Genomic DNA, 15,358 nt, shown 5'->3' with positions numbered 1-15,358 from the left:
TCAAAAAATAATTTGACAATATTTTTCTATCTGTGATCCATAATGGTTACTATTTTCTCTGAATTTGAAACTATTCACAGAAAGCATTTTTTTTTTTTATCATTTTCCTCACTGTTATGTTGTCACTTCTTTCATGCATGTTATTTTGAGGCCATTTTACAAAATAAATTTAAAAAAATCCAGGTTAATGTATAAAAAAAACCCAGACATTTAATGACACAATTTAGTTGCTGTTTAAATGTTTATAGAAACAATGGCAGTATTCCAATAGGAGCATTAACAATTATTTGTGACACAAAATACAAAATGTTTATTAATGTTAATTTCAAACTTTAACAATCAAATGCGATGTTTAAATAACCGCCAACATGACTGTAATCTTTAAAGTAACAGTGTTCTTTGCATGAAGTTATTTAGAAGTATTCTTCAGTTTGGCCCACATTCAGAGGGAGCAGATGCTCACGTCTTACCCGATGAATCAAAAGCTTCATACCGGTATTTGATTCGTCTGACTGCCGATTTGTGATTGGCTGAAAACTCCCATTCATACGAACCGCAGACAATAATTCACCTATAGTAGCACGTTAAAAACAGAGGGGGCGTACTTCAGTCCTTATGACGTGAAACGGGGAGGGGGGGCGCAATATTAGAGCTGAATAGTATTACTTTAATGGTTTTCCGGAGTTAATTAATGTAATAAATCTGTTTGTGGAAACCGGTGATTAAAATAATAAATGAACATGTGAAAGTAATTTTTATAAAGCTGCCATTGTAATCAAAAATTAATACTTTTGAATTTATTCTTTTGAGGTTATATTCGTAATTATGCTAAAATTATGAAAATAAAATGACTCAAAATTTTTGTAAATATATGAAAATACTCACTTTAAATTTAAAGTGTTATAGCATAATTATTATAATTATTCAGCTTTGTTTTCCAGCTTCATAATTATTAGTGTCATATCAGTGTCATCTGTAAATGCATCTTTGTTTTCAGGAATAATGTTCAGTTCTGGACAGACATGAATTTATCTTTAATTTATATTAAGCCCATACATTAAAACAAAATTGTTAAATAATTTATTCATATACAAAGTGTTTTTTATCTACCTTCCCAGAAGTAATAATACTCTCTTTAATTCCAACAGAAACGATGGCCCACTTTTTTTTTCCTTCTGCAGTTTGTTGAGGTAAAACTTCAGACAAAAAAAAAAAAAAGCTGCTGATGTTAAAACAAGCCTTTAAAAAAACAGTGATTATTTACAGCATTTTGCGTCTTTACATCTGTGTTGAGTATTTTTTTATTTATTTTTTTTTTTTTGTAAAAGGTGGACAAAGAGGCGACATTTACTCTGCAGGAATAAAAACCAAACAGCAGCAGCGGGGAATAAGCGCGTTTCCACTGGTTCAACATAAATTACTCAGTAAAAAATATATATACAATCTCACGTTTATCGTCTTTAGGCTGCAGCATAAATCATCTCTGCGGCCCGTCCTCCGTTTTATTCGTGTTTTTTTTTCTTAGGACAGTGATACCCTGGTTAAACTGAGCTTTAGAAGCAGCGCAGGCCCCGTTCACACCTGTCATTTTAACATGCGTCTGTGATCCGGATCAGCGTCGAATACCAACAAATCACTTCTAATCTCACACTACAGCTGGTTATATATAAACATCCAAAGCATCTGGCTGGCGTGTTTGAATAAATTAATAGGCTTTTTTTTATCATCACGCTATATTTAGAAATAGCGTGGTAATTAAAAAATAATAATTAACAACGCGCGCGGACCTTTTAATTGTCACACTGTGGTGAGAGGTGCAGCGGCACCTAATAATAAAATAAGTGTCAGTAAACCAACTCTGATCCGGATTATGTGTCTCCATTTAAACAGTTTACACCTGGCATTTAAAAAAAAAATGTCCAGCACCCCCCTGTCCGAACGTGTCTGTCGTTGAAGTTGCCATGTGTCTCCTGCAGTCCGTTTGGGACACGGGGAGTCGAATATCTCCGGTGGGTGGCAGCGGGTTCGGACGCGACCCAAAGCGTCTTTCCGCTGGGCGCCGCTTTTACGCGCCGTATGCGTGCTCCGGTTCGAGAACGCCTGTTCGTTCAATGTCAGGTGGAAAAGGGGCTCAGAAAGAGTGCAGCGGGTCCGTCACCGATCCCATCACAACGTGTCCGAGCTGTTACTGCACGGGCTGACCAGCGCCAGGTTCGCGGCCTTGTGCTTTTTTAGCAGTCTCGTGATTTTCTCGTCGTCTGAATTTGGGTCCAGCGGTTTGTTGTACTCGTCGTCTTCCTCGTTGTCGGAGCTCTCCTTCATCTTCTCCGTCTCAGAGTCGTGTTTTTTCTTGGCAGAGGCCATTTCCGCCGCGTGTCTCTTCCTCCATTTGGTCCTTCTGTTCTGAAACCAAACCTGTGGCCGACAATGGACAGGACGCGCGTAATTACGCACTGATGCGCAACAGGTTTACGCATAATCAAAAGCTAAGTCAGACATAATATTATATATTACACAAAATAATAATTGTACTTTACAAGCAAAAGAGAGATTTCCAGTATTGCAGAAATAATATTTCCCACATTTTGCATATATCATTATGTGTTTGTTTGTACCTTGACTTGACTCTCGGTCATTCCCAAGGAATAAGCCAGCCTTGCTCTCTCTGGCCCGGCCAGGTATTTCGTCTGCTCGAAAGTTTTTTCCAGTGCAAAAATTTGCTGTCCTGAAAAAGTGGGTCTGGAGTGTTTCTTCTTCCCATCCTTGTCCACCATGATGTTTGCTTGCGCTGGACACAGAGAAGTCTGGTTATAAAATCTGTTATTAATGTTGAACTAAAGCCGATCTGTTTACACTGAGTGAACCTTGCAGAAAAAGAAAAAAGTGCACTACAATATAATTAAGGTGTTTAAAAATGAGCTTATTTCATGGTGTGTAAAAGTTTTAATAATGCACTTTAACTAAATGCTTGTTCAGGTTCATCTTCCTTCTGCACTTTAAAGTGACTTTATGATGCGGATAAAATTTATGACATAAGTATGATATTAATAATTATTTTACATTTGCGGTGATGCTGATCATCGGCCTGTAATCAGGCTCAGAAATTTGGAGAATTACCCTCGCTGGGGGACTCACCCGGACAGGGGACCCTGGGGTCTCTCCAGGGGGAGCCCTGCATCACCCCGGGCCAGAAGATCGGCGCCCTCCCGGGCAGCTCCGCCAGAGGTTTGGGGTAGCGCGAGACGGCCGGGCTGAAGTACATCCCCGCCGCGGCGGCGGCTGTGGCCGACGCCAGGCCATTGATCCTGGGGAAGCCGGAGAGCAGCTGGCCGGCCGTGCTGATGGGCCTCCCTAGGATGTCGCTGATTCCGTGCGGAGTGGCTCCGGCCAGCTGGGAGTTGAGGCTGGAGAGCGGCGGCGCCTTGAAGCCCGCGGGGCTCTGCTGCAGCGCGTACGGGAACAGGGAGGTCTTCATCTCGGTCATGTGTGCAGCGCCGCCAGCGGGCGTGCTGCCCAGGACGAAGGCACTCTGCCGGTTAGCCTCCATAGGACCGACCGCTAACATCTGTGAGCATGAACCGGACCGACTCAGAAAGAAGAGGAATGAAGAAGAAGAGCCGCCGCGCTCCCGACGCCTCCAAAAAAAAGTATCCTGCACTTAAAGTTGAGCGAAGAGCAACTTCTTTTCTCCCGGGCCGAGCAGAGTTTCGTCGAACCCGGTTCGGTCGCGTGCTGACTCCCCGCGGACGGTGTGACGGTGTTTTTCCCGGGTTTAATGGGAACCATGAAGGGGTTCGCGATCCTTCCATAAAAGGAGCCGCTTCGTGTTGACCGGGACTCGAGCGGGACCCTCTGTTAACAGCGCTGCCACCTGCACGCGCCGTATTCCCATTGGACGAGGGCCGAATGAGACTACACCCTGATTGGAGGAGACACACACACTCCGCTGTGGTACACGTGCGTCGTCCCTGGACGGATGCTGCCTTCACTGACTGTCACGGAAAAAATAGCTCCTATTTCGCACAAACAAGACTGGAGAGCTGCAACTAACAACTACATTATCGTTTATAATGCGTAGATTATTATCGCAGTCATTAATATAATATCTTCGAACGTATGATAAAATAAGGATAATGCACAATAGATTTTTTTTCTGAGCCCGAATTCACATATTTAAAGTAGCATTGTGTCTCTTGCGTCAAGAAAACTGATAAACAGCAAAAAGCAGCAACAAAAAAGTTAAACTTATACTTTATAAATTAATTTAATAATAATTTGCTTTTTGCAGTTCATCAACTGTACAATTAAGTGATTAATTTTTTTCAACACTATATATTGAACACAGTTGATTAACCTGTTGATATTACTGAATTCAATCGATCGATTGTCCAGAAAATAAAATTTGAATTTTAAAAAGCGCAAAGGCTCATTTTCATTTCATTCATCTTGGAGTTCAAAATGCGATATTCAATTTCCATTTATATAAAGCAGTGTAAAGCTGCTTTATATAAGCACACACATATATATATATATATATATATATATATATATATATATATATATATATATGTATATATATATATATATATATATAAATATGTGTGTGTGTGTGTGTGTGCGGTGTGTGTGTGTGTGTATCCCGCCTTGCGCTCTATGACTACTGGGATAGGATCTAGCCCCTGCGACCCTTAATTGGACTAAGCGGTTGAAGATGAGTGTGTGTGTGTGTGTGTATATATATATATATATATATATATATATATATATATATATATATATTTAATAATGACCAAAGGGAACAATTTTTTTATTGGCACATTTTATACACCCGTTTTCTGTCCACAAATCATCATTTCAGCATTGCTATTTATAATGAGCAATATGAACATTGCAAATTAGTGCCACTGCAGATTAAATTAACATAATTTTAATAGACATTTTTGGGGTTTTTTGCACGTTCTACGGGTTTCTCTCCCGGTGGCGCAGACCGATGCACTTGGTTAAGTGGTAGTTCAGGCTTGAGGTGGTTGAGAACAGAGCTCGGAGGAGACCCTGAATGCATCAGGAGCCAGAGTCTATTAAGATCTTATTGCGGTGCTGCTGATAATGACGCCTCTCACACTGCCGAAATCAGCCTTTCCACATCTGACAACAATCACATGACAATCTGTCTGAGATAACACATTTAAATAACAGCATTTATATTCGTTTCTAAATTGATTTAAGCAAATGTTACAGGCTTATTTGGTGGTGATTCTGTTTCTCAAAATCAGATTTTAACGGGTTTATTGCAAAATATGGCCCATAGTGAAGGCTGTGTGTCGATTTTACGACATATTTAAAATTCACATTTTAGGTTTTTCATTGAGGTTTTTTCTTCTTGTAGAACTGAGGTCGCATCAGGAAGGGCATCCACCATAAACCGTAAATCCACGCGCGGATCATAAAAATTGTTCCACGCCAAATTGAATGAGAAGGAGACGGATGATCCGAGAGGCCGAAAGAAATAAAATGAAAATGAAATGAAATGAAAACACAATTGGATGAAATGAAATACATGTTTAATTAATAACTCTATTAGTGGCTTCCCATTGGACCGAACCGGACGTGGCAAAGAGTTTTGGTTCTCTATGAGGTCATGTGAGCCTTTGAGACAAAGTGCGCGATCACGCGCCGAGAAAAGCTCCACACAGCTCCAGTCATCACACTGAGTGCTGTGATATTTTATGGACACGCGAGGAGGCTGTAAGAGTGAAATATGACCACGTTAGTGTTTGAAAGGCTTCAGTAAATGCATCTTACTGCTCATTTACTCACCACAGGAAGAAAAAAAAGGATAGTTTAATAAACCTGGAACACGCTCTATAATTCTGCAAATATTTGTAATACACGAATTGAATGCATTGTGCAAACTCTTTTAAAATACAACTTTAATGTCTTTCTGAAAGGATTTTCAGCAGTGACAAATAATTCAACTGAATTAAATTAAAAACAAATATTTTTGTAAGATCTCGTACGTTTTCGCGAACATATTTTAGAATTATATTAGTTATCTTTTGATTGAGATCAATGGCACAGATTTGCGATTTTCTTCCATTTTTGTCGCGTGTCAGGGAAAATAAGGCATTATTTGATATGGACATTTATTTAGTCAAAATTTACAGTTATTTGAAATACAAAAGGTTGAATTGGTATTCATAAAATACATTGGCACAGTGGTCATTATCACACGAACGAAAGATGGAAAAATAATAAACATTGTAATTACTGGTAAAACGAGTGAACATATATTTTTTTAAAATAGTGTAATTCATCTTGTAGCTTACAGCTTTTAATCCTAAATTCATTCCTGAAATTAATGTAGCCTAGATAAAAGTAACAGCAACAACAACAACGATAATACAAATAATTTAATTAAAATGATACTTCTGTATAAACAAAACATTATTATTATTATTATTATTATTATTATTATTATTATTATTATTATATTTTTAGTAAATGTTTCTTGTAACATATAAACCTGTTGCTCAGAATCCAAATAAATAAAAATCTGATTTTATTGTTTTAATTTTATTTAAGTGTAGGCCCTTGTTGCAGTATTGAATGAAATTGGGTTAATAAAGATGGTCTTGATTTTTTAATTGTATTTTAGTTATTTATTTATTTATTTTTAATTGTAATCTGTACATTCTGACACCATTGTTGTCTCTTTGTCCTTCCAAACAATTTACATTTTAAAACTCTAATCCAAACCTGGCCGTGGTCTTAAAATTTGATAAGATGTGGAATTATCACCAGCTTGTGAAACTATTTTTTTCTCTCGTGCGTCACCTTTGACACCCAGCTATAATTACAGAACGCCAATGATGAATGACTGAGTTCTTTACAGAGTCATTCAGCTGATGAACAGCAAAGCTGAATACTTTGAGCAGGTGCGACCTCTAGTGGTCCAAACAAAAATCACCTTTCATTTATGGAGATGTTCTCTGCTTCTGTTATGTTTCCTGCAGTAAGGTCACAGGTGATAGTATATCTACAGGTAACAGACTTTTTTTTTAAAAGATGTCCTCCACCACATTTCTGCTGACTGATGTATGAATGAAAACTGTCTTCATTGATGTTCTCATAGCTAAATACTAAAGCTCTGCATGGGCCGTTCCACAGACGTATCGTATCAGCTGAGACCACTGTTCTCAAGGCATCTATATAACCAAACACAAAATAAATAAATAATCTGTCATGTGTTCAGGTCTTTTAGTGCATTGGTGCCGTGTGTCTTCTCCATCCATCACAGCACAGACCACCTTACGTCCTGCAATCACTCAGGCAAACAAGTGATCGAGGGTGTCTGTGACATACGTCACCGAAATCTAAAACCAGCAACAGTTTGCTTGTTGCAGTGGACAGTGACATTGAAGGTGGCAGAGAATTAAACACTGGACAAACTGCTGGATATTATGGACAATGCCAGTCACCCTCTGCACATCGCCATCAGCAAAGAGGAGCCTCTTCAGACAGCAACATTTGACAGCAGGTATAAATATTATATTTTACATCATATTTATATATAATTTATGGCCATGTGACAGACTGGTGTCCTGTCCAGGATCCACCCTGCCTCTCACCATATGACTGCTGGGATAGGCTCCAGCCTCCGTGACCCAAAACTGGAGTAAGTGGGTATAGAAAATGGATAGATGGATATAATTTTTACACCTTAACAGTGTAAACCTGAGCACCAAGTTGCTGTTTGCCAAAACAACACTGGCACATCTTCAGCTATGAGCAGCTGACACACTGAATGCAGGTCTGTTTCTCATCAGAATATGAGTTATTCATAAATGATCGACAGCAACTCTATATTGTGCTAAAGTGATGAGGTCACAGTACCTTGACAACAGTTGCTAGGTGGAAAATGAACGTCTTAAGAGAATAGCCTTGTTAGCGTCCTACTTTTCTGAGGAGCCAAAACCACAACATCAAGGGGAAAATCACTACGTCGAAAACTGCAGTTATTTTCCAGGTGACTGGAAATTTGTGAGGTAGCATGAGGCGCTGTGTGACCTGTACGGACAACAGAAGTTACAACACTGTGGAAAGTGTTGGTGTTAAATATTTTTGCCACTGTGGGTGCTGGAGTCCTCTGCTCACATATGCACTGCCCTGAGTTTCTTCATGAAATGTCACAAGCCTGCTTCTGGCTGTGGGATGTCGTATAATTTTTAACCGAGGTCAAAATATGGCCATCGGGTATTGTGAAGGCTTTGCATCCGTCTGTCTGTCCGTCTGTCCATCTGTCCATCTGTCTGTCTGTTTGTGCTCAGGTTTCGAATACTGTCCTATTACTGTCAGGGTCTTCAAATTCACAGGGAACATTCTTGGGACACAGACCTTGGACGAGTTCAAAGATAGCTAACCTTGACCTAAGAGGTCAAAAGGTCACAGTCTGTTTCCTATTGTTATGCACATAGGGCCAAGGGTATTTTAGCATTGCAATATATTCTATGTTACTGATATAGTTCTCCACAGGAAAATCTCCAGTGATAAAATAACACTAGAGAGTGTCAATATGTGTTCCTTCTTTCACTGTTTAACACTTTTGGTAGAGTTAATTTAAGAATGTTTGTGTTAAATCAACACTGCCTTGGCTGGGGTTGGTCACAAACACACACTGATGGGCCTTCGGATCCCTAAACACAGGCTTGTAGATCAGTGGTTAATTTAACACTGTCAGTGTTAAATCAGCACTGAAAGTCCTAAATTAACACTTACATAGTGTCATTAATGTATAACCCAGTGCAGGAAGCTTTCTGAATAGTGGTGGTGTCAGCAAACGCTCTGTGCACAAACTAAGTTAATACAACCCCAATTCCAATGAAGTTGGGACGTTGTGTGAAAAGTAAATAAAAACAGAATACAATGATTTGCAAATCCTCTTCAACTTATATTCAATTGAATACACCACAAAGACAAGATATGTAATGTTCAAACTGATAAACTTTTTTGTTTTTGTGCAAATATTTGCTCATTTTGAAATGGATGCCTGCAACACATTTCAAAAAGCTGGGACAGGGGCAACACAAGACTTTGAAAGTTGATGAATGCTCAAAGAACATTTGTTTGGAACATTCCACAGGTGAACAGGTTAATTGGAAACAGGTGAGTGTCATGACTGGGTATAAAAGGAGCATCCCCAAAAGGCTCTGCCGTTCACAAGCAAAGATGGGCGAGGATCACCATTTTCAACTGCATGAAAAATAGTCCAACAGTTTAAGAACAACGTTTCTCAATGTTCTTTTAGGGATTTTAGGGATTCCATCATCTACAGTCCATAATATAATCAGAAGATTCAGAGAATTTGGAGAACTTTCTACATGTAAGCGAAAAGGTCGAAAACCAACATTGAATGCCTGTGACCTTCGATCCCTCAGGCGGCACTACATTCTCATACTTGCAATTTGTGTTTACAAGCAATTGAACAGGTTCAATTCAATTCAATTCAATTTTTTTTTATATAGCGCCAAATCACAACAAACAGTTGCCCCAAGGCGCTTTATATTGTAAGGCAAGGCCATACAATAATGATGTAAAACCCCAACGGTCAAAACGACCCCCTGTGAGCAAGCACTTGGCTACAGTGGGAAGGAAAAACTCCCTTTTAACAGGAAGAAACCTCCAGCAGAACCAGGCTCAGGGAGGGGCAGTCTTCTGCTGGGACTGGTTGGGGCTGAGGGAGAGAACCAGGAAAAAGACATGCTGTGGAGGGGAGCAGAGATCGATCACTAATGATTAAATGCAGAGTGGTGCATACAGAGCAAAAAGAGAAAGAAACAGTGCATCATGGGAACCCCCCAGCAGTCTACGTCTATAGCAGCATAACTAAGGGATGGTTCAGGGTCACCTGATCCAGCCCTAACTATAAGCTTTAGCAAAAAGGAAAGTTTTAAGCCTAATCTTAAAAGTAGAGAGGGTGTCTGTCTCCCTGATCTGAATTGGGAGCTGGTTCCACAGGAGAGGAGCCTGAAAGCTGAAGGCTCTGCCTCCCATTCTACTCTTACAAACCCTAGGAACTACAAGTAAGCCTGCAGTCTGAGAGCGAAGCGCTCTATTGGGGTGATATGGTACTACGAGGTCCCTAAGATAAGATGGGACCTGATTATTCAAAACCTTATAAGTAAGAAGAAGAATTTTAAATTCTAGCTAATAGCTAATTGGTGTGTGTCGTCTGGCTTCATGGATAGATAAAGCTGGGTATAATGCGTAACAATGAAAATTTAAGCAATACCGTCTAATAATACTGCCTAAGGGAAGCATATATAAAGTGAATAAAATTGGTCCTAGCACAGAACCTTGTGGAACTCCATAATTAACTTTAGTCTGTGAAGAAGATTCCCCATTTACATGAACAAATTGTAATCTATTAGACAAATATGATTCAAACCACCGCAGCGCAGTGCCTTTAATACCTATGGCATGCTCTAATCTCTGTAATAAAATTTTATGGTCAACAGTATCAAAAGCAGCACTGAGGTCTAACAGAACAACACAGAGATGAGTCCACTGTCCGAGGCCATAAGAAGATCATTTGTAACCTTCACTAATGCTGTTTCTGTACTATGATGAATTCTAAAACCTGACTGAAACTCTTCAAATAGACCATTCCTCTGCAGATGATCAGTTAGCTGTTTTACAACTACCCTTTCAAGAATTTTTGAGAGAAAAGGAAGGTTGGAGATTGGCCTATAATTAGCTAAGATAGCTGGGTCAAGTGATGGCTTTTTTAATGGTTTAATTACTGCCACCTTAAAAGCCTGTGGTACATAGCCAACTAACAAAGATAGATTGATCATATTTAAGATCGAAGCATTAAATAATGGTAGGGCTTCCTTGAGCAGCCTGGTAGGAATGGGGTCTAATAAACATGTTGATGGTTTGGATGAAGTAACTAATGAAATAACTCAGACAGAACAATCGGAGAGAAAGAGTCTAACCAAATACCGGCATCACTGAAAGCAGCCAAAGATAACGATACGTCTTTGGGATGGTTATGAGTAATTTTTTCTAATAGTTAAAATTTTGTTAGCAAAGAAAGTCATGAACTCATTACTAGTTAAAGTTAATGGAATACTCAGCTCAATAGAGCTCTGACTCTTTGTCAGCCTGGCTACAGTGCTGAAAAGAAACCTGGGGTTGTTCTTATTTTCTTCAATTAGTGATGAGTAGAAAGATGTCCTAGCTTTACGGAGGGCTTTTTTATAGAGCAACAGACTCTTTTTCCAGGCTAAGTGAAGATCTTCTAAATTAGTGAGACGCCATTTCCTCTCCAACTTACGGGTTATCTGCTTTAAGCTACGAGTTTGAGAGTTATACCATGGAGTCAGACACTTCTGATTTAAAGCTCTCTTTTTTAGAGGAGCTACAGCATCCAAAGCTGTCTTCAATGAGGATGTAAAACTATTGACGAGATACTCTATCTCCCTTACAGAGTTTAGGTAGCTACTCTGCACTGTGTTGTTATGGCATTAGAGAACATAAAGAAGGAATCATATCCTTAAACCTAGTTACAGCGCTTTCTGAAAGACTTCTAGTGTAATGAAACTTATTCCCTACTGCTGGGTAGTCCATCAGAGTAAATGTAAATGTTATTAAAAAATGATCAGACAGAAGGGAGTTTTCAGGGAATACTGTTAAGTCTTCTATTTCCATACCATAAGTCAGAACAAGATCTAAGATATGATTAAAGTGGTGGGTGGACTCATTTACTTTTTGAGCAAAGCCAATAGAGTCTAATAATACATTAAATGCAGTGTTGAGGCTGTCATTCTCAGCATCTGTGTGGATGTTAAAATCGCCCACTATAATTATCTTATCTGAGCTAAGCACTAAGTCAGACAAAAGGTCTGAAAATTCACAGAGAAACTCACAGTAACGACCAGGTGGACGATAGATAATAACAAATAAAACTGGTTTTTGGGACTTCCAATTTGGATGGACAAGACTAAGAGACAAGCTTTCAAATGAATTAAAGCTCTGTCTGGGTTTTTGATTAATTAATAAGCTGGAATGGAAGATTGCTGCTAATCCACCGCCCCGGCCCGTGCTACGAGCATTCTGACAGTTAGTGTGACTCGGGGGTGTTGACTCATTTAAACTAACATATTCATCCTGCTGTAACCAGGTTTCTGTTAGGCAGAATAAATCAATATGTTGATCAATTATTATATCATTTACCAACAGGGACTTAGAAGAGAGAGACCTAATGTTTAATAGACCACATTTAACTGTTTTAGTCTGTGGTGCAGTTGAAGGTGCTATATTATTTTTTCTTTTTGAATTTTTATGCTTAAATAGATTTTTGCTGGTTATTGGTAGTCTGGGAGCAGGCACCGTCCCTACAGGGATGGGGTAATGAGGGGATGGCAGGGGGAGAGAAGCTGCAGAGAGGTGTGTAAGACTACAACTCTGCTTCCTGGTCCCAACCCTGGATAGTCACGGTTTGGAGGATTTAAGAAAATTAGCCAGATTTCTAGAAATGAGAGCTGCTCCATCCAAAGTGGGATGGATGCCGTCTCTCCTAACAAGACCAGGTTTTCCCCAGAAGCTTTGCCAATTATCTATGAAGCCCACCTCATTTTTGGACACCACTCAGACAGCCAGCAATTCAAGGAGAACATGCGGCTAAACATGTCACTCCGGTCTGATTGGGGAGGGGCCCAGAGAAAACTACAGAGTCCGACATTGTTTTTGCAAAGTTACACACCGATTTAATGTTAATTTTAGTGACCTCCGATTGGCGTAACCGGGTGTCATTACTGCCGACGTGAATTACAATCTTACCAAATTTACGCTTAGCCTTACCAGCAGTTTCAAATTTCCTTCAATGTCGCCTGCTCTGGCCCCCGGAAGACAATTGACTATGGTTGCTGGTGTCGCTAACTTCACATTTCTCAAAACAGAGTCGCCAATAACCAGAGTTTGATCCTCGGCGGGTGTGTCGTCGAGTGGGGAAAAAACGGTTAGAGATGTGAACGGGTTGGCGGTGTACACGGGGCTTCTGTTTGGCTACGCTTCCTCCTCACAGTCACCCAGTCAGCCTGCTTTCCGGCTGCTCGGGATCTGCCAGGGGGAACTAACGGCGGCTAAGCTACCTTGGTCCGCACCGACTACAGGGGCCTGGCTAGCTGTAGAATTTTCCACGGTGCGGAGCCGAGTCTCCAATTCGCCCAGCCTGGCCTCCAAAGCTACGAATAAGCTACATTATTACAAGTACCATTACTGCTAAAGGAGGCGAGGATAACTAAACATTTCACACCCAGAGCAGAAAAGTGCGGGAGAGACAGGAGAAGCCGCCATGCTAAATCGGCTAAGAGCTAGTAGCTACGCTAAGCTAGCGGATTCCTAAAAACCGCAAAGTGAATAATGTGTAAATAATTTAGAGGTGATTCAGCAGAAGGAGTGCTTTAGTTAAGGCACGTAAAGATTACACTGGGAAACAAATCGTAATCTAGATAACTAGATCAATCTAACTGCGACAATTAAACAGCTAACAGATACAGAAAAACACCGCTGCTCCGGAACAGGAAGTGATACAATACCGCAGTGAGAGCCAACCACCAGTAGAGGCAAGCAAGCAATTTGCCCAATAAAGTGGTCAGTGAGTGTATAATGATGCATTTTATTTATAGGACCTTTCTCAGTACTCAATGATGCCCACAGGAATAAAAACAAATAAAACAACAATAATAAAAATTAAAATACTAGTGTGTTGCCCGTGAGGATCCATGGGCTCTGGATTCGGTAGTGTTTATTAAATAGGTAGCTGACAAATGAGTTGAAATGGTGTGTGAGTCCAGAATGTTTTTAAAACCTTAAACCTTAGACCTCAAGTTTTTAGAAGAACTCAACCCTTTTATTTCCTGTTAACTGTGTACTTTTTTAAAATGTTAATTTACTGTATTAACTGTACTATATTAAATGTATTTATAAATACTTTCTATTTTGTCATTTTATTTTTAAATGGACCACAATGGAAATAGCTTTCACTTTCTTGTGTCATCCATGTATTTTTAATATATTTACAATTATGTTATGTACAGTACTTACATTGAACTTACTAAATAAAATCATACACAGATGCATGCAGGCACACAGGCTTTTTATATATTTTACCGCCCCCTGCTGGAGTGGACCCCTAAAAAAACCAACCCTACATCCATGGTTTGGGGGGCAGACCAGAAGGTGGACCAAGACTGGAACCTGGAATGTGAGGACAATGCTTGCAAGCTGGAAGAAAGGAAAGAAGCTGGCTTGGACTGGCACTCCATGGTTCGGATGTCGAGGGATAGAAGGAAGTGGAGAGAGCTTGTTCGTGGCTTATGCTCTGCAAGAAGAAATAAGAAGCTGAAATGGTGTGAGTCCAGAATGTAATCATCAATGTCCATTGTTCAGTGTTGTTAGCTAATATCCATAGTTTCTTTTAAAAATTAGTCGTATCAATGTTCCATTTTGGCAGCGTTCATCCTTGACCCAAAATACATAAGCACACCAAACAGCAAATGTCAGTTCTCACAGTTTGTCCGTGACTGAAGTTATAGACCCACGAATGCACGCACGCACAGTTTTTTTTTGTGTCTTTTCTGCATTCTGCCGCAACCAGGTGCTTTTACTTTTACACACCCACAACAGAGACAGCGGTGAAAGACATCAAATGCACTACACTTCTCACTCATAATGGCATTAAAGAAACTGCCTAAATCAGTTGAACTACAAAACACAATAAATCAGTAACACAACACTGTTTAACAAGAACCACGATAACATTTAAAACCCCAAACTCCCATGGTGCATTGCAGCACATTGTCCATTGTGTTATGTGCCGACGCAGGTTGAGGAGCGAACCTGCGTCTGACTGAACCTAGCGCTAAATAACCAGAAAGCGGCTCCAAAAACAAAACATTTATTTCCCTTTCTGTGCAATAATTGTGTACAACATAATACAAGGCTTGTCTGGCGGAGTGAAGGACGGCGCGCTCTCCAGCTCCCAAAGGGATCGAAGCCCGGCGCTTCTGGACTCAAATTCACTGCCAAACACCCCCCAGGTGGACACGACAACTGACTCTGTGAAGGATAGAAGAGGCGAGGTAAGTCAACAGCTACAACTAATATCCTTCAAAGACACACGCTATCAGCAACACATTCAGGTCTGACTTTAAGCTTTATGTAAATGAGCAGCTTCTCACAACAGGTGGAGGATCATCAGTCCGTACGCCACGGCCGTGAGAAGCGAGCTGCACAATTCTCATCAATGTTCAAATATACTGCGTAACAAAATACCAAATTACTATTACACTTATTC

At 40.0% G+C, this 15,358-nt stretch overlaps 1 protein-coding gene across 1 annotated transcript; it reads right to left on the bottom strand.

Moving 5' to 3' along the window:
- Positions 1-2,138: 2,138 nt before the first annotated feature.
- LOC117523758 (homeobox protein Nkx-6.2-like) lies at positions 2,139-3,699 on the bottom strand. The gene is made up of 3 exons (XM_034185371.1): positions 3,136-3,699; positions 2,616-2,788; positions 2,139-2,415 (listed from the first exon to the last, which is right to left on the bottom strand). Exons 1-3 carry the CDS (start codon positions 3,563-3,565, stop codon positions 2,167-2,169), a joined length of 852 nt encoding a protein of 283 aa, XP_034041262.1. The 5' UTR covers positions 3,566-3,699; the 3' UTR covers positions 2,139-2,166.
- Between the last annotated feature and the right edge of the window lie 11,659 nt (positions 3,700-15,358).

Source organism: Thalassophryne amazonica, chromosome 13 (assembly GCF_902500255.1).
Source record: "Thalassophryne amazonica chromosome 13, fThaAma1.1, whole genome shotgun sequence".
Classification (NCBI taxonomy): Eukaryota; Metazoa; Chordata; class Actinopteri; order Batrachoidiformes; family Batrachoididae; genus Thalassophryne; species Thalassophryne amazonica.
The sequence above is the reverse complement of the archived record's forward strand: the minus strand, read 5'-3'. Positions and strand labels throughout refer to the sequence as shown.